Source organism: Nothobranchius furzeri, chromosome 6 (assembly GCF_043380555.1).
Source record: "Nothobranchius furzeri strain GRZ-AD chromosome 6, NfurGRZ-RIMD1, whole genome shotgun sequence".
Lineage (NCBI taxonomy): Eukaryota > Metazoa > Chordata > Actinopteri > Cyprinodontiformes > Nothobranchiidae > Nothobranchius > Nothobranchius furzeri.
The window spans coordinates 43,369,383-43,390,286 of NC_091746.1; the positions used below are offsets into that span (position 1 = coordinate 43,369,383).

General features: G+C 39.3%; 2 protein-coding genes across 12 annotated transcripts in view; both read left to right on the forward strand.

Annotated features, from left to right (window-relative positions):
- LOC107396498 (protein unc-13 homolog B) overlaps positions 1-20,904 on the forward strand; it is a 99,265-nt gene that overhangs the window by 51,254 nt on the left and 27,107 nt on the right. For 7 of the 11 annotated variants that reach the window (XM_070552230.1, XM_070552231.1, XM_070552233.1 and 4 more), the window contains exons 9-10: positions 12,926-13,207; positions 13,303-13,393. In XM_070552230.1, the coding sequence (XP_070408331.1) occupies positions 12,926-13,207; positions 13,303-13,393 (373 nt within the window). The other 4 variants (XM_054744170.2, XM_054744168.2, XM_054744169.2 and 1 more) reach the window with 1 other exon arrangement.
- On the forward strand, positions 13,404-20,421 carry LOC139070441 (uncharacterized). Its single transcript, XM_070552689.1, has 3 exons — positions 13,404-17,551; positions 17,721-20,036; positions 20,386-20,421. The coding sequence occupies exons 2-3, from the start codon at positions 17,823-17,825 to the stop codon at positions 20,419-20,421; spliced, it is 2,250 nt and encodes a 749-aa protein (XP_070408790.1). The 5' UTR covers positions 13,404-17,551; positions 17,721-17,822.

A 20,904-nucleotide genomic window follows, 5' to 3' on the forward strand; every position in this document is an offset into this window, starting at 1 on the left:
TTCCTCTCTGTTTTGTAAATAAGGTATTATTTATTTACACTTGCATGAAACCTGTCTTAATTTCTGTCTTTTATTTTACTGTGCTTAACTTTGTTTGTTTTTTTCTTTATCTTTGCTATCCCTATTTCCATTTTCCACATTCCTTTGTCAAACTTTTTCTTAATAAGATCTATAAACCAGAAAGGAAGAGTTAGAATAATACCTGTAGATTCTGGCATGGGGGTTGATGATTGGGAAAGCAAATACAAAGGTCGAGAAAAGCCTCAGCTGAGTGACTTTTTAGATAACGAGGAAGACAGTGCAACCATTCAAATGAGAAGACCTTACCCTGCGCCATCAAGTCCACCAATAAGTCAAAATGTAAAGCATGGTGGTTTTCTGCCTGCCGCCTACCCTGAAAGCTATGAGACTATTGACAGACGACGAAAGAAAAGAATAATGGACCCGGGAGGGCTTCTCAGAAAAGAAACAAACATTCAAGGTGGACAAACATCTCTGTCTGAAACAGCTTTACTCCATAAGAAAAGGGGAGAGATGTTTATGCATCATGTAACAGAAATGCAGGAAGAAGAGGAGCGTATAACCTCATGCCTTGGGCCACACAAGAATGGACTAATCTATAAAACAAGGATGTGGGCCAAAAATGATCTTGACAACACTTTAGAGAATTATGTGGCATACAAAAAGGAGCAAGATAGTTTGAGATCACACTTGGATTTTAAATTGGATAACTATCAGGATACAAACTACTGTTCAGGGGCAGATACAGCTATTGATGGCATTGCTTTTATGACTGAAGACTTTTACTCGGAGAGTTCATTACATTACAGACACACACATTCTTCCTCTTATGAGGACCAAATAGAATACTCTCAGGGTCTTTACGAGAGAAAGTGTAGCAAGTCAAAAACTGGGGGATGGGTTCCAGACGCTCTTCTCTCGCCTGTAGAAGAGCCAAGTGATGAATATGTAGACACAATGGATGAGCTTCAGTGCCTAGTTGAAACGGTTTCTGAATATCTTGCTGAAAAAGAGGAGGAAATTAGCAAATATGGTTCCCTTCCTAAGTCAAACAAATCAAGGCTGTCTTCTCAGGGTAGCAATAGAACTGATTCTTTTGGAGATGATGCAAATAGTTCAAAAGACTCTCAAGGAGAAGCACTTGCTCCTCCTGATCAGGGTATTTCAGGTGTAAAACATGCTATGAGCTCATTATTTAGTTCTCTCACTGACAAGGTTGGGGGAGGCCTCAAACAGCCACCCCCAACTCCATCACCATTGGCACAACCTTCACAGTCTGGACTTACAAGACTCTTTTCCTTTATTCCTAAATCAAATAACACAGCTCCTGTAGCAGTTGTGTCTCCGGTAGAAAGTTATCCTGAAAAATCATTTAGTTGTTTATCCCCTCAGCCAACACAAACCAAAACACTCCAGGACAGAAAATCTGCTACAAGATGTCAAACCCAAACAATTGCAAGGGATCATAGTCCTGACTTTGTCAGTATACCTCAGAGTGCTCCAGGAAACTCGGTTTTGGAAAATATTAATAATGTAAATCTGTTTTCAGCAGCAGATGGTAAGATTTTTTCTGAAAACAAACAAGTGCCAAGGTCCAGCAATTCTGAAAAATGTACAAGGTTAGATTTAAAGGGAACTGATAAAAGTGATCATCAAAGTGAAATATCAGCGAGAACTGACACAAAATCAGAGACAAAAAGAAGTCAATCACATGATAAACCTTTTGACCAAAATTACAATGACAACTTATATGGGAAGCAAAAACCAGTTATTTACAAGCAAGAAAATGTTCCTATTCCAGAGCCACAACAATCTACTAATAAAGCTGCAAACAGTGGATTCTTTAGCCCATTTAAGAATTCATTAAGCTCACTGTTTACTCCTGTTGGTGTCTTTCCAACGCAGAGAGCTCCCCCTTTGGCAGTGTATCCAGTGTTTAGAAACCAAGAGGATCATCCTGCACAAGAGAATCCAGCGGAAGACCCATCACTGGGGAGCAAGCCTAAACTACCTTTCCTCCCCTCTGAAAATATTTCCACCCAACAAAATAGCAAAACAGAGGGAGGCACGCTGTTTGGTTTTTTGAAGTTTTCATCTACTGAAGATATTAGTTCTGCTATGAAAGTACAAAAACATCCACAAGAATATTGCAATGCATCCTCATCAGGTTCTACAACTATTCCACTCAGTTCAGCCGTGCACCATGAAAATAGTGAGAAAGGTTGGTGTTCCAGCATATTTAACCCTTCCTCTGCCTCCTCTGTTTCAACCCAAAAGTGTGTCTATACTCATCAGTCTCAGGATAGCAAAGTGCCATTTGGCCCACAATATACCTCAAATCAGAAAACAGGAGTCCCTCATGATACACATCATCAAAGTCCCTATCAGCATGGATCACAAAATTTTACTTCATGCCCACTTAAAGGTAGTTCAGCTGAAGAACTGATAGGCTCCAATCAACATAAGCAAGGACTGCTATCTGGACTGCTTAGATTTGGTTCCACCAGCAACTTATCTGGTGTTATGCCACAGCATGAAAGCAATCAGTGCATTCAAAGCAGTAATCTCTCTCAACTGCCTCATCATTCAAGTGAACAACAACATTCCACAGCACCACAGAAAGGTGGTATTCTCTCTGGACTATTAAAGTTTCCATCAACAGAAACAATACAAGACAATGTACAGTCTTCTGAAACTAACAAGCAAAAAACCTTCCATAGCAGATTTCAGCAGCAGATCGCAGATGAAACTCCGCAAAATCAACACCAACCAAAGGGACTGCTGTCTGGTTTGCTTAAATTTGCATCCTTTGAAAGTCATTCAAGCAGCCAAACTATTCACAAATCTAGTAGTGCTCAAAATGATCAACAAACTAACAGTGTACTCGATACTCATGATCCAAATCGAGGCCCTCATCCGAGAAACGGGGCATTTAACCAGCAGCATGCAGAACTGGAAACTTGTAAACCTGGTTTCACTCGACAACAAACTGTTCCCCTTCAGCAACATCGGTCCCAACAAGCTGGACATTCTAGTCTTTTCAAATTCGCTTCGGCTGACAATATAAACACAGAAAATAAAATAGTGCATCAGCATGAGATTCTCCAAAATAAATCCAGTCATGAGCAATCGAGACAAACTAACTTTCCAATTTCAAAACATAATCAACTACAAAGTAGCACAACACAAGCAGCTCAAGGAAGTGAACTGCTAAATGGACTATTCAAGTCATCATCTGAAAATATGACTCGACAACAAAATGAAAGCACATATGAAACTCAAGCAAATCTAGTCAAAGTGCCACATACCCAGACTTGTTCAGAACAGGTAGAGACTTCTAATCAATCAGGAGTGTTATCAGGGTTGTTGAACAAGTTAGCAAAAGCTGAAAGCACCCATGTGACCTTTCAGAAACCAGTAGAACGAACATCAAACAAAAAGAGCACTATTCCTACAAACACATATCAAACTTTACTGCCAGAACAGTCACTTCACTCGGTCAGTGATTTAGGACAACAGTCACAAAAGTATGTTATCAATGATAAGAGTCCAGGCACTGCAAGGAAAAGTTTTTTGTCTGGATTATTTGGCAAAAACCAAACTGATTCACCATGTACTAACCAAGAAAGAAAGTCTGATCAACACACTGAACAACTTCAACCCTCATCCAACATCTCAAGTTTTACTTCAGATGTCTTAAAAGGCAATTCCTCAGAATTTTCACAGGATAAGTTGCCAAGGTCTTTTTCAGAATCTGTTAATCCAGGACCTAGCTTACATACTTTAATGAGAACACCTGTGTCTGATCATTCTGAGAGTTTAGACTTGCGAACTTCAACTGCTTTTACAAGATCTCTCCAGTGTCAAGGAGCTCATTCCTCATTTAGCACCGGCAACTTGTCTCACTTATTCTACTCCCAGTCAATTCCGCCTTCAATGACCTGTAGTACAGGAAACATTAATTCTTATTTGCAAAGCCAAACTATTTCTCCAGTCATGAACCTACAGTATATAGGTGGAAGTAGCCCTACTTTGTTTGGGTCAACAAATCAGAATCTTTATCAAAGTCAGTTGTCTGACTATGGGATAAGTCCCACCTATGATGAAAACCAGTGGATCCGTGAAAGTGTTCTCTGGCAGCAGTTTCAAAATGAGTCATTGAATTATGATGTTCAGGTAGAAAACCAAGTGTGTGTACAAAGCTGCGAATGTAATCCTTTACCAGCATCTACACTTCATGGCAGCTTTTTAGATATCAATCAACCAGTTAACCAGACTTCATGGCAAAGTGGTGCATGTCACCAAGAACAAATGGAATCCCATCCATTTGAAGGATGTAGAAATGAAGATTTACATCCCAAAAGAAAATTATGGAGCAGTTATGAGGACTTGGAAAACATTGCATATCCTTCTAATATGGAAGGTGTACTAAACTTAACCACTAAACAGAGTAATACAAAATTTGGGAAATGGCATTCATTTAATGATGGTAGCTCTTACAGTTTGAATGGTGTATCATATTATGAGGGCTATTATGAGGAAAATGCACCAAGCTTATCTTATTCAGCTAACTGGCATAATGCAATGAATAATGACAACCTACAAAGTGTTCACACTAATTGCATGAACCATTATGGTCCTTTAAATTCTAGCAGACATGTAGATTCAAGTTGTCTTGCAGGTGTCAACACTGAGACAGAAGACTCATTGTACCTTCAAGACACTGAATGGTATCAGCAGTGGCTTGCTCTGTTGGAGCAAGGCATGTGGTGGCCAGCAGAAGATGGTGACTGTGGCTATTTTGTTTACACAGATCACGAGTATATTTATGCCTTGCTTACAGATGAGATGGGTGAATATGTGTATGTGTGTACTCCAGAAAGTGAGCCACGCGAGGATACACAGACTTTGGATAATTTACCCAATGCTTTTCTGCACAATGAAATGGTCTTAGTCTGTGGTTTTAAAATACCACTTTACAATGAAGATGAGCTTCTTTGGCTTCCTGGTCAAGATCACAATGATCCTCAGCTTCTTAATGCACCTCTAGATTTGTCAGCTGCCTATAGAAAAGGAAATCAGATCATGAATTTAAACCTTGAGCAGTTCTCTGAGATGTTTGAAAATTCATTTCTGTCACAAGGGCAGCGAAGTGTAGACTTTTCATCTTACAGATTAAACAAAGTCAGGATGGACCCAAGGCAGTCCAGCTATGGCTATCAAGATTATTACCAAGATGTCATTGACCTTTCATGTCATAACAGAGATCACATGGGCCCCTGTTGGAATAACAATGAAGTCAAGAGGCTTCTTGCCCAAAAGGTTTCTGTTTCATTAAACTCTACTTTGACGGAAAATTCAAACCATCAAAAACTCTACAACTGCTATCAACCCAGCCAGCGGCGGCGTTCATCTACTGGTGTGATTGTAAAACATGTAGATGATACTTCTGAGGAAGAATGGAGGCAAAGGGTGTCTCCAGTTAAAGAATTGCCCAATTGTCAAGTCAAAAAGGTTTCTTCACTACTGTCTTCTTTTGTGGCATCACAGGGAGAATTGAACAAAACTAATACAACTCAGTGTGATCAAGCCTCTGGAAAATATACTAAGAACATTCTGTCTGCAAGCTTCCAAAACCTTAAGTCTAAGATTATCAAAGAAAACTCTCCTACTGATGTGACCCAACCAGAATATTCTAAACCAGTGCAGAGGCCAGCCACCACACAGGGAAGAATTTTACCCACAATACCTACATCTGCTCAAGTAACCCAGTCTTCAACACTTTTGCATACCTCTTCGCAGAAACCAAAACTTTCACGACAGACTACAATGGCACAGCAAGCAGCTCCACCAACAGAGCCATCTGTGGCAGCATCTTTATCATCAACAGATTCCTTTTATAAACCTACACAGCCTGCCCTTGCAGCTGATAAGCCAGTGGCTAAACCAGTGGAGATATCATCTGAACAGCCACAGGCAGGCTTCATGAATTTTCTCAAGTCTGCAGTAGGAATGGAAGAAACCAAATCAGATTCCCAGACACTTTCTCAGACATCTCCTAATTTGCAAAGTAAAAATGGAACCACTACCTCTTTACCAGATAATACTACTCCAAACAAAGACACTTCAGGTTTGTCAAATTTCTTTGGATCAATTGGCACCTTATTTGGTAATGAAGCCTCTCCACCACAAAAAACACAAATTAAACCTAGTGTTACAGAAAGTTCTATTTCATCAACTTCTAGATCTAAGGGCATACCAAGACAACAAACAGTGGACCAGTATAGCACATCTCCGCATATACAAAGCCAGATCCAAACCAAAAATAGAACAGAAGTTCCTCCTCCCAACTTTTCCACTGGCCGTGCAGTAGGCAAGTCAGAAATTAAACCACTTATCAATCAAACTAACCAGGAAGTAGGAGATAAAACATCTGCTGGACCTTTTGGACTTTCTATTGGAGGTATGCTTGTAGGGTCGACACCATCTGCCCAATCTAGTGCCACACCTCAGGCAGGTAAACCAGCTACAGCTCCACAAGAAGAGTCACTTAGTAAAAGTATTTTTTCAATGTTTACTGGGCCAAGTAATCAACAGATTGTCCCTAAAACTGAAACCATGTCTCATGCAAATCCACCAAGTGCAGCTCCCCAACCACCTCAACCAGAAACATTTGGCAAAAGTTTGTTATCTCTGTTTGGTGGATCGAGCCCCCCTCAGCCGCCTAAACAATCTAAGCCTGGTGCTGAAACAACACCACTGGGAGCTATTCCTCCAAAAGACTCTCCATCTTTAGGATTTCTTTCAATGTTTGGTGGGTCAAGCCCCCAGCAATCTCAAGCCCAAACTGGATCTTTTCTTGGGGGAGTTGGATCTGGGTCATCAAATTCTTCTGAACACACTCTTAAGGGACTTTTTTCAGCGTTCAGTGATTCCACCCCACCACAAGCACAACCAACAACTAAGCAATCTCAAAAAACAGTTAATCAGTCTCAAACTCAGCAACAGTTTGAGTCTCAGGCACAAACTAAACCACAAGAACAGCCTAAAACTCAAGGACACGCAGCAACGTCTGTTCTTGAGGGTATAATGGGCAGCTTATCTGGCTCAAGTGAAAGTCAGAAGACAAGTTTGTTTTCCATGTTTGGTGGTCCCACAACTCCTCAAACTAGAGAGTTTAATGCAAATTCAAACCTTTCTTTAGCCCCTGGGACTGCAGCACACAAAATATCTACTAATGTAGACTCAAAATTTAATGAAGATATGTCATCACCCCTGCAAACTCCCAAACTATCTTCTACCAAAGAACCACCACAAAAAAGATCACCCCAGCTGTCATCTGATTTAAGCAACAATTCACCAAAGCCAGGTTATACCAGTGAATTATCAAATGAACTGTCAGGGGTCAAAGCCAATTGTTCCCCAAACAAACTGCATGCTAGCCCATCAAGTGAGATTCCTGAGCCTAGTACTGATTCTTATAAAGAGGACGCCACAGTTAAAGGAACATCTAAAGAACCTAACTCAGAAAGCACTATGCAAAAGGACGCATGCACAAGTGCACCGCAGGTTTCTGCCCCCCCTAAAGAATCAATTTCTTCCAGTTTGTTATCTATGCTCAGTGGATCAGGTCTACATCATTCAAGTGGATTTTCATCAGAAGTTCCAGGAAAAGGTTTGCATTCTTTATTTTCCTCTCCCAGCACTGAGCCTTCCACAAGTCAGTCTGAGGCTTCACCTCAAGGATCTTTACCAGCATTGTCAGCCCCAAAGGACTCCCCAGCCAAAGGGCTATTCACCACTTTTGGAGATGCTGTTTCTCAACCCTCTTCACAGTCTGGAAGTTCTCTGTTAGGGACATTGTTTGGAGGGTCGTTACCCCAGACACAGGCTTCTCAGCCTGGATCGTCATTTCTTGGTGGTTTATTTGGTGGCTCTGCACCTCAAAATGGTTCTCAGGTTGGCCCCACCAAAACTGGACGGCCTGTTCCTCAAACTGCTGGATCTCAGACAGGGCCATCTTTACTTGGAGGCTTATTTGGTGGAGCAACTCCCCATGGAGTCGAATCTCAAACTGCATCCTCTATTTTAGGTGGACTTTTTGGGGGCTCATCAACCTCAACAACAGTTCCTCAAACAGTTGGGTCCACTTCAACTATCCAAAATAAGAGCTCTTTTTTGGGAGTAATTTTGGAAGGATCATCTGGTCAAAGTGCTACAATGCATACTAGTACAAATGAAACACAACCACACTTAGTCCCTGTGCCTGTAGGATCTGCTCCAGCTGTAAAACCCTCTGTAACAAATAAAAAAACTTATAATGGCCAAACAATATTAACTACACCCCCTACAGACACCTCATCTGGGCAGTCTATTTTGCTGAAAACCCCCAATGATGACAACACCACCCTAGCTAGTGCTGAAGCAGAAGCAGGTGTAACTGATACTGCTTTCCACAGAAAAGAACAAGTGGAAACAGTACAGCAACCTGATAATACATTTGAGGCAAGTGAGTCCAGAGCAGATGTCAATATCACCAAAGAGATAATTTGTCAAAGTAAGGACAAGTCAACAGCTTTAGCTGAAGATATACATGTTAAAGATTCTGAAAGATGTATACAAATGCAATCAGGGAATATAAATACCCAGAGTCAAGAAAGTGCACCACCCAAAGTAGAAGAGATGGTAATAGTTCCTCCATCTGTGAGTCCTGACATTCAATTACAGAAGAACCCTCCTGAGTCCGGTGACTCATCTGCAGATGCAATTACAGGCTTCATGCCTTCCCTGTTTAAACCATCAGCTGCCCCCACTGAAGGTCCCCAGCAAAACCAACAAAAGATTTTGTTTGGACTGGGAGGAGTATCATCTGAAGCTTCTTCTAGTCTGACTGGAACAGCACTATTAGGGGGTATTTTTGGAGGGCAGAATACTCGGTTAGCATCTCCTCAAACTGGTTCATTACTGGGAGGTTTATTTAAAGGGTCTGCTCCACAATCTGGTCCTCAAACCACAACCACAGCTACTGGGGGGTCAATATTAGGTGGTGTTTTTGGAGGAGGATCCACTACCAAATCTACAGCTACTCCAAGTGGTGGATCGTTTCTTAGTGGGATGTTTGGAGGAACTGGAGCAACATCACAGCCGGGTAGTTCTCTTCTTGGAGGAATGTTTGGTGGTGCCACAGGGCAGGCTGCAGGATCACAGACCGGAGCATCAATTCTTGGAGGCATTGGTGGATCTCTTTTTGGTGGAATGGGCCAGCCATCCAAGCCTGAATCCACTCCAGTTGAGTCAAAGCCACCAAGTGGTACTAGTGCACAGCCCCATATTAAAAATGAAAATATGTTGCCAAACGAAGGTCTATCAGGTTGTGAGACAAATAAAAATGATCACAAACAAACAAAGCTTGGTGACTTAACACCGTTAAATGTAGCAGCTTGCCCCCAAATTAGTGGGGTCCCAAATGAGTATATGAGTACTACAAATTATATCACCAATCAGGTAGATGGCACTGAAAAAATAAATACAGGCCCAGATAGAGAGGTTAAACAGGAGATGCCAATGATAATTAAAGAAGGTCCTGAGAGTCAAGAAAATGTACATTTAGAGTCGGCTTTTTCAAAAGATCCAGATACAAACAAAACTTCTCCAGCCGTTCAGTTATCTAGTAGTACTGAACAGCCTCAAGCCAAGTCTCTGTTTGGTTTTATATCCACACAGACTGAAACTGGAATTTCTCTTGGATCAATTTTTTCACCTGCAGTGCCATCAGTTGTATCACCCCAAACAGAAGGAGGGAATGCTCTGTTGTCAGGTTTAAAATCCCTCTCTGGAAGCTTATTCCAAGAGGAAAGTCTTACTACTGGGAAACGAGAGCCAACCACCTCATTATTTGGGACAAAACTAAGTTTTCCATGGCAGGCAGAGCCACCCAAACCCCAAGCATCGCCAGTTACAACTCAGCTCCAAACTAATAAAGCAACTAGTGGTCAAATACAAGCTATAGATAACTCTTCAACATCTGATACCCTTAAGAATGAACTGGTAGGTTGCACAGATGATCTAGAGAACCCTCAGATTTGCATCTCTGCTCCTGAAGTAGATCCTTCAGTATCCCTGACCCTAAAGGAGAAGGAATGGCTTGTAGAAACAGATCCCTCTGCAGGTTCTGCGACTGGAATGCAGCTGGACAACCAGTTCAAGAAGGATCTATTGAATGAAAAAAGGCTAGTAAAAACATAATAAATGGGACCCCCTCCACCATGTATGCTTCATTGGCAGATTGGGGGAAAATGTGTTTTTCCTGTCCAGCTCTGCAGTCCATTTAATTTACTTTAGTCTTTGTGAATTTGTTTGTGTGTTTGTCTCTACAGCTGGGAATGTCATCTGAAAACAGAATTCCAAAACAAATTCTGAAGTTATTTTAAAATCGTCCTCAGAAATTTAAAATTACTTTCCTAAAAAAAAAGAATTCTCACTGCTAATATTGTATTTTAAACTTAAAATTGACCTAACATCACATTTTCGTGGACATGTTTTAACTTAACATTTAATGCAATTTAGGTCATGTACTTTTCAATGAATTGACAAATGAACAAAACAACAGCATACCAATCAGTCACATTAAATTAATTAAGATTAAACTTTTTTCTTGGAGTTCTGATTTGATTGGACATTCAGACAACCCATAAGTTTGCATTCCTGTGCCATCCTGTGTTAATCTATATTTCAACCAAACTAATGAAATCTGTTAAAACATTTCAAGGTTTGAATGTCAAACACACTCAATTGAATCTGCATATTTTACAGTTTTACCAATTAATGCTTTGGTCTGAATACGTTGGCCTGCCGATATACAGGGAGTGCAGAATTATTAGGCAAGTTGTATTTTTGAGGAATAATTTTATTATTGAACAACAACCATGTTCTCAATGAACCCAAACAACTCATTAATATCAAAGCTGAATGTTTTTGGAAGTAGTTTTTAGTTTGTTTTTAGTTTTAGCTATTTTAGGGGGATATCTGTGTGTGTGCAGGTGACTATTACTGTGCCTAATTATTAGGTAACTTAACAAAAAACAAATATATACCCATTTCAATTATTTATTTTTTTACCAATGAAACCAATATAACATCTCCACATTCCCAAATATACATTTCTGACATTCAACAACAATACAAAAACAAATCAGCGACCAATATAGCCACCTTTCTTTGCAAGGACACTCAAAAGCCTGCCATCCATGGATTCTGTCAGTGTTTTGATCTGTTCACCATCAACATTGTGTGCAGCAGCAACCACAGCCTCCCAGACACTGTTCAGAGAGGTGTACTGTTTTCCCTCCTTGTAAATCTCACATTTGATGATGGACCACAGGTTCTCAATGGGGTTCAGATCAGGTGAACAAGGAGGCCATGTCATTAGTTTTTCTTCTTTTATACCCTTTCTTGCCAGCCACGCTGTGGAGTACTTGGACGCGTGTGATGGAGCATTGTCCTGCATGAAAATCATGTTTTTCTTGAAGGATGCAGACTTCTTCCTGTACCACTGCTTGAAGAAGGTGTCTTCCAGAAACTGGCAGTAGGACTGGGAGTTGAGCTTGACTCCATCCTCAACCCGAAAATGCCTCACAAGCTCATCTTTGATTATACCAGCCCAAACCAGTACTCCACCTCCACCTTGCTGGCATCTGAGTCAGACTGGAGCTCTCTGCCCTTTACCAATCCAGCCACGGGCCCATCCATCTGGCCTATCAAGACTCACCCTCATTTCATCAGTCCATAAAACCTTAGAAAAATCAGTCTTGAGATATTTCTTAGCCCAGTCTTGACGTTTCAGCGTGTGTGTCTTGTTCAGTGGTGGTCGTCTTTCAGCCTTTCTTACCTTGGCACCTTGTGCTTTTGGGCAATCCAGTGATGTTGCAGCTCTGAAATATGGCCAAACTGGTGGCAAGTGGCATCTTGGCAGCTGCACGCTTGACTTTTCTCAGTTCATGGGCAGTTATTTTGCGCCTTGGTTTTTCCACACACTTCTGTTGACTATTTTGAATGAAACGCTTGATTGTTCGATGATCACGCTTCAGAAGCTTTGCAATTTTAAGACTGCTGCATCCCTCTGCAAGATATCTCACTATTTTTGACCTTTCTGAGCCTGTCAAGTCCTTCTTTTGACCCATTTTGCCAAAGGACAGGAAGTTGCCTAATAATTATGCACACCTGATATAGGGTGTTGATGTCATTAGACCACACCCCTTCTCTTTACAGAGATGCACATCACCTAATATGCTTAATTGGTAGTAGGTTTTCGAGCCTATACAGCTTGGAGTAAGACAACATGCATGAAGAGGATGATGTGGACAAAATACTCATTTGCCTAATAATTCTGCACTCCCTGTACACCAGTATCATATGCAGATGTACATTCATTGTGTGTTTTTATTTGAATAGCATAGCAAGCATTTGTAAAAAAATTTTTTTAAACTGCAGCTCTGTTATAGAAATTCTATCTTATTGATGCTGTACATGAATTGATGCAGTTGTCAAATTCTTCATTATTTCCAACATGCTGCAGCCTCCTTGCAAGGTTGGGTATCTAGAATTTTAATGTGGGTTGTCTATACCAAACCGGTTCAATAAGATAAGTGTACACTTAATAGTGTGTGTAAACTGTTCTTTGCGTTTAAGTGAGGTTTATTAAAAATCCATTCTGGTTTTTCCTTAAAACCATTAAATTTTTAGGGTTTAGAATTGATTAAAGTTCATGTTTTAATTCACCCCCACCCATCTGAAAATTTTAAGAAAAAATATGAACTACAAAATATTGGGAATAAAGAGTCATCCATGCCTTTTCTGATCCTGTTTTTTTTTTTTTTTTTTTTTTGTTCTTCTCTCACCATTATAGTCCAGTGGAAAGTAGTCGCTTTGGGTCATCGGGGAACCTGAGCCAGACCAGTTCTCAACTTAGTGAGACTGGCCATGAGAGCACTGGAGGGTCTGAACTGGAGGAGTCTTTTCATTCTTATCATAGTACTGGCCGACATCCCTCCACGCCACGCACACATGGACATTTTTCCACCAGTGGCCACCCAGCTGGTAGTGAAATGGAGATATGTATACAGTCCCCAGATGTGAAAACAGATTTAAGAAATGTCACACCAGAAACGGAAACATCAAAACTCCAGAGGTACTGCATATGCGTGGATGATGGCTCAATATGTCCTGTCATGTAGGTGTGGAAGAATAATACTTTTTCTGTTTCTGTAAATCTTTGTGACCTAGGTTCCATGATGGAGGACCACCATTACCCTTTACCGCATCTAGAGTTCGTTGGTTGAAGGCTATCAATAAAGTTCGGGTCCAGCTCCGAGAGGTCTGTAGTGTTCATTAATCCACTTTTCCATATTTCTTATTCTTTTCCTGATCAAATGTTTTATTTATAAAAATAAATAAAAACATAATGCTCTAAATCATCACTTTGCAAACATTTAAAGTACTGTGACCTGTTTAAAACTGGTTGAGTTCAGCCTCTTTGGGTACACGTGAACAAAAATTAGTTCATTATACTCAATAATGGATAAAAAAAATTTCTTGGTAATTTTGGGATTTTTTTGGTTATGTTTTTAAGGTTTGAAATAAAACTAACACTGTAGCAAATGAAACGTTTAAGCCTGTTTTAGTGAGCTGTAAATGTACAGTATGTGGAAGTGTGAATATTTTCCATTGTGATATTAAATATAACACTTAAATAAGTTGTGCACAAACATGCAAATACAGTGCAAATTTACATTCTTTCATTTTGTCACAAATTGTCTTAATTATGTCTCATTATATGTTTAGTGATTTCACATTATAGTGCAATTTTATTGCAACTGGAATTTCTAATTTTGATAAGGAACACGAGGAACATTGTGAAGATTTTGAGGCATGTAAGAGGGTGCAATTTACTGTTTCTGATATTAGCCCAAAAAGACGTACATTATAGCAATTTAGTACCTTGGAAGGTCCCTGTTTTGTCAGTAGAGATGAATCTGCAAATGAAACACTGAATCAAAATCAGTCCCAGTGAATTTTGATCAACTTTCTGTTGCCTTATGTGAAGAATCTATCAAACAAAGATGGCTTGGAAGAGCTGCTACCAACAGCTCAATTTCTGTTACTGATTTTAATTTATGACTTATAAATCAGATAATGATCTGAAGCTCAAACCCAATCAAGAAATCAAACTAGTGATACACCGACATGAATTTTTTTGGTAGATACCGATATTAATATCACCGTTATGGCCGATTACCGATATTTGCCGATACCGATTTACGCTTCTGAAATCAGCAAATGTTGTATAGACTGAAATGATGCAAGGTGAGTTTTTGAATGTTTTACTTTATTTCTATAAAGTGGAATTTGCAATATGTTTTATATACACACATACCTTTACGCTTGCGAGATGATTACCATCACTGTCGCAGGACTAAACAGTTACACATCATCACCCCTCCTTACCCTCTGAAATAGATACACAAATGGAAAGAATATGAAAAAAATATCGGTTGGTAACATCGGCCCAGTTTTATTTATTGGACCGATAACGATGTGTTAAAAAATGACTAACATCAGCCGATACGGATATTGATGCCGATATATTGTGCATCCCTAAATCAAACCTTTCTGTCTTAATGGGGATCCATTCAATTGAATAAACATTTTAACAACATGGCACAGAAAAAAATAACACTTACAGCCTTTTCCTGAAGTCATTTTAATGATTGGCTTACATCAACTGTAAATTGCTGGCTAAGTACATGACTGAATCGAAGCTGAAATCTGTAAAAGTGCCATAAATTGTATTATATAGAAAATTACTTGGGATACAAGGATATATGTCCAGTGTTTGCTGTCAGGTGGTGTCACAGTGAACACAATATGTAATGTTAAGTATTTTTGCTAGGGCTGCACGATATTAGGAAAACCTGCGATATTCGATAACGGTGCTTAATATTGCGATATCGATATTACTTGCGATAAATGAACAAACACTGAAGTATGCAGTGTTGATGTCGTCTGGTGTGTGACGCCTGCTCTGGGTTCAAAGCAAACAAAAACTAATGCATGAATTCCATTACAACAGAACATTTTTATTGAAAAATATGATTTTTTGAGGGAAAGAGAAAAATAATTGTCTACCTTTCAGAAGAGGAACTGGCAAAAAAAAAACTACATGGAAAATATGTGAAAACATTTGGTTTTAACCCCAAATTGAACAAGTTTACCTTGATCTTAAAAAGCAGCTCAGATGATGAAACTGCAACTATGATTCTGATAACAAGCTAACAAATTGAACTAGCTCCTCTAAGATAACCGGCTAGCAGAGCTTCTGACTGACAGTTTATGTGCAGCAGCAAATCAACTATCCTGAATAACAAGGTTATAAAAGCTCATAAATGAAAAATCACTTTGATGTGTGGGGGAACTTTTCCAGGCCCACTTTAGCAGGGTGGGACTGGGAGGAGAATGCTGTAGCCTTTTAGCTGGAAGCTAACCGGAGCCTGGGGCTAACACTAGCGACATGAAGGTGGGTTGGTTCACCGGCACGGGTCGGAGTCAGCCCGGTAAAATGATTAACGACACCAAGCGGACTCACATTCACGTTTGAAAGCAGCGCTGATTCCAGAAACCTCAGCACGAACGGACCCATCTGATTGCCCGCAGATCAGTAGGACTACATTTGATTGGTCAAATAATACTTCCGCGTAAAAAACAGAGCTGGTTTACAAAAAGCTGATGTATGACACGGATGAAAATGTTTGAACCAAACATTTATCACCGTTTTTGGCGTGCTTTGCGATGGGCCTATCACACGTCCTGTTATCCCGATGACAATAATATTTCGATATATTGTGCAGCCTTAATTTTTGCCTATCTTTATTTTCAAAGATGTATATATTTTATACCTTTATTTTTATTAATGTTTGATTACATAAAAGTCATCTGTAGCACTTTGTATAGGAGTCTTGGTGAATGTGGAGACAGTAAAAGTGAATGACAAAAGAGCTGGCAGCATTGCAGCTTCAGATGAGCATTGTGCTGTAATACGCTGCCTGAGGACAGCAGGAGAAGGAGAAAAGGAAGAATTCAAAAGGGTGGGAGGAAAAAGGCTTCTTAACAGAGGGTGAACTGCTTTCCGATGTGTTTAGCTCATCATGTTTGACCTTCTAGTTGTGAAAATGAAGAATTCACCAGTTTATATTTAGTTAGTTTCTTGTTATTAGGACTGTTGACTAGTAAGGCATTGGATTTTATTTTAGATAAGACAGTGAAATCTGCTGCTGAGTTTCATCCACTGTGTGGATTTAATCACACTTGCATGATATGCACAGATTTTTTTTTCTTCACTCAATAAGGTAAGGGCCTTTTCTTTGTCATTTTTATATTTGTGGATACTTTAGATATTTACTAATGCATGCTATACAGTTATAAAATATTGGTACAATGGGACATGTTTGGCTTCTATTGATTAATGTAATCTGTTAGCCTGTTGTCTTTGGAGTGCTTCTGTGTTAGAAACTGAATTTATTTAAGAAAGTTGTTTATGTTGATATGCATTTTGTAAAACAAAACATTATGTAAAATGTTGAAAATAAGGCTTGGATATTTTGACTGATGTGCAAATTTCAAACCATCAAATGTTTATAAGCCCAATAGTTATACTTTATACAAGTGCTTATTGTAGACCTAGTGCCAGGTGCTTAAGTTAGGTCAATAAATTAAAAAGTGCTCATCTTATATAAATCTCATGGTTCATTGCAGGTATCCTAATTTTACAGCTATTATTACATGCTAATTAAAATTGACAAAATATAGTGAATGTGGTTATTACTCCTGATTGTTAGCATATTTAACGACCATGTACTGTAAATGTGAGATTATTTAAATTTTCAGGACAGTATATTAATAAAATGGCAAATGTTATTTAATTAATTTATTTATTTATTGTTTTGTTTTTCTGTTTATTTTTACCTGTCTAGTTTACTAGTTGGGCAATTCCTGCCCATTAGCAAGGGCAGGGATTGGTAGGTAATTATGCTATACACAAAAATATCATAGCATTATATAATAGTGGGGTTTCAAATTTGTTTAGCCGACTTATTTTCTTAGAAAAACAGCACTGGTTATTGATCTTTATTTGTTGCCCCAAATTCTTGTAAATATGTGGGGTAAATGCCAGCATTACAATTATTGCACAGAAAAATTGTGTTGTTGTAAGTAAATCAAGCATGCCTAAATAAATACCACTCCAATTTTTGTTGTGGTTTGATAATAGTTTATTTTATATAAAACTGGTGAAATAACTATGAGAAATGGGACAGAACTTTCATGCTGTACAGCTGGTTTGGATTTGATTGGCATGACCTCAAAGGCGAAAATCAACTCGTCATCTAATTGCTGCTCTGTCTTTCCTGAACATTCTAATTACAGACATCTCAGCAGCTGGTATCTGCTTGGTTCTACAAGTTGTCACTGTAACTGAGAGGTCAGTTGAAACAGCATTGTCTGTTTGACTCCTATACTAAGAAGATTTTTTTTTGTACTCAAATGATGAATATTCTTTGTGCTCAATGGACTGAAAGCTACATTTTTTTTCTTTAACGATAATCAGTTCTGTTGAAACAAAATTTGTCATTTTTTGTACTCCCTTGCAGTTTTAAGATTCTGACTTGCTCTTAATCCACTCAAGGCGGGGTAACAGAGGCAGTGGTCTGTCCGTATGTCAAACAGCTCATCACAAGTGCCGCTTTTTCGTAATGTTCCCCGGAGGACATATCAGTAGACAAAATGATCCCTACATCCCAGAGCGGCATCAAATCTCACCCAAGAGATGTGAGCTACAGAATAAGAGATTACAGAGCCCAAACATAGGACAAAGTGTGCCCAAAAAGCTGCAGAACTTCCCACATAGAGTAGAAGATAATACCACCCATGATTTATCATCAGTCAACTCAACTTGTAGCAAAGCCTCAGCTGAGGAGGATAGAAGCCCTCAGTGTCAGGATCAGCTTGTTTCTCAGGAGAATGCAATGTTCTTCTCCAAAAAGGATTCAGAAGAGAAGATGGGAGGTTCCGTAACAGAGCAAGGTTCTAATAACATAGTGGAACATATCCTAAAAGAGTTAAAAGGTATCAATAAGATCCAGGAGGAAATCTCTGACCTGAGGCATTATCTAACATCTGTGCGAGGTTCAGTGGATGAAGTATCGTGCTGTGTTGATGCAGTCCTCAGTGAAATTGGTGAGCTGTACAGTGGAGCTTCAGCTGCACCAGAATCTTGCCCAGTTTCTCAAGCACCACGCACCAGACGGGGAAGCCTGGATAGGCAGAATGCCATTACGTGTCTTCGTGGAAGCGACCTCAGCCCATTGCTGGATCACAAAGAATACAGAAAAGATTCAGGATTTGTAACAACAAACAAATTAACCAAACACTGGCAAAGTGATAACACCACTTTTAGATCAATCTGTCAAGTAGACAAAAACTCAGAGGAAGCTTCCAACACAGGTCTTTTAAGTCATACAAAACCAGATATTTGCTATCTTGATCTTCACTGTGGTCAGAATTACCAAAGCACTAGCTCTTTGTCCTCCTGCCATAGCTCCAAATGTCCTGAAGAATGCTTTCTTTCTGGTGACACATGGCCTTCTGTGGGTATGCAGTGCAGTATAAGCAGAGATGGAGGTTGGAGTGAGGAGGACACTTCTTATGCAAATAGTGAAGAGCTGGAGAAAGGTAGAAATATTTGGAAACAGTGTGCCACAGAGGAAGCACTTCCTAGTCATGCCGATCATTCCTCTCACACCAGTTCTGAGCACCTCTCATTATTGTTTGGACACCAGTACACTTGTTCTTCAAATTCTTCCAGTATGGTGAACTGGAGGCATCGTGCACATGAAGTTGAAGAAGAACATTTGGAGTGTGACTGTGCTGCAAACTGTCCATTTTCACGTAGCTCTGGTTACCACACCATGGATGCCTGTGCAAATGACCTTGGCAGTGCACCTTCTTTAAGCTTGAGCTGCTCTACTGTTCCAATGACAGAAGGTGATGATGGCTATCTAGAGCCACATTCACTGTGCGATGACTGCCCATCATCTAGGGACACTCTTGATCTAGGGTCTGCTAAGAGTTTGGACAGGGAGTGGACAGATCACAGTATTTCCAGGGAAGATATAGAGGAAACCTTGTCACCAGGGTCTTCCGAAATAGATTTTGACAGCATATCCCAAACCTCTGATGAAGTGCTGGATATAGCAACACTTAGCAAGACTGTACTTACTTTTGGGTTTGCTTTGAAGGGGGCATTGCAAAAACTGGATGTATCCAGCTCTAAAGGAGTGAATGATGATGCTGAGACTGAAGTCTGTTCATCTCCAGTCAGACAATCCAATGACATAAAAGAGAAGCAGACCAGTGCTTCCTTTACAGAAGAGGACTTTAGTTCAAGAGGTAATCTTGTTCGGTTAGACTTACCCAAAGAGGACAGTGAGACTAGTGAAAATATATCATTCTTCCTAAAGCCATCCCTACTTAAAAAAAGCCTGCCTCCCAGCACTCCAACAGAGAATCAAATATCAGAGGATTCTCAAAAACTTGAAGAACATGCAACTCATGCAACTGCTGCAGGACAATCCAACCTTCTCTCAGTACCAGAACACCATCCTGCAATTCAGACTGAAGCTTCTCCTGGCCGAATGCTCAGCACAGATGAGACATGGTTGAGTCCCATCAGTGAAAATGATCTACAAGGTGAGGGAAATCAAGACAAGCTGACTGATGCAAGTCACCGAGAACGGATAGCTAATTTTCAGCGCATTCTGAAGGAAAAGAGGCAAACCCGTTACAGACTTTCCAGATCTGCTCAAGGTTCCCATGGATCTCATGGCTCTCAAGTCTCTCAGGGATCCCAATCCTTAGATGAACTTGTTTCAGGTATTTTGCAACAACTTTTCTTTCTAATCTCTATTGTCAAATCATATATACATATATATATATATATATATATATATATATATATATATATATATAGATAGATATATATATATATATATATATATATATATATATATATATATATATAGATAGATATATATATATAGATATAGATATAGATGTATAAATTTTTATTTTATTGAGAATGGAGCAAATATTGTTAAATGTGCATGATTACCAAATTCACACTGGGAAGATGAGCAATTGATCCTCATGAAGACATTGCTGTATTGCACACACTTGCTTGGAACAATATGTATATTAAATAGATTCTTCTTGATACTCTGTGGTTTCAAGTTCTTATTTTTTCCTGTTTCTTTTCAGAGTTTGGAAAAGAAGAGAATCAGGTTACTCATCTAATATTAGCCATGTCTTTCTATGGTTTTGAGTTCTTATTGTCAAGGTGATTTTGGCATAGTGTCATACCTTTTGCTCATTGCCTGTGTTTATTTTTTGAGAAAACAAAACATTGTTTTGCCCAAAGGTCCATTTCATCTAAAGGCATTAATTCAAATTTGGTTTAGTTTTTACACAAATTTGTTGTAGCCTCATAGTGGTTTTAATTTGGTTTTTGGGTGTGATTTTTATGCAAACAATGTCAAACTCATTGGATTAAAGCTTATACTAAATTAAACACCAAATAATTAAGTTGATGCACAGTGATGAAAGTCTTATGAGTTCTATCAGTCAAAATATAGAGGTTTATGAGAAATTATTGTACAGATTTGCTTCGATCTGATTATTTTAGAAAGTCTCTTGAGCCGTCATATTTAAACTTTTTCTAAAGTTGTGTATTTTAGCCACATACTCACCATTTAATTTCATACCATATTGTACAAATAA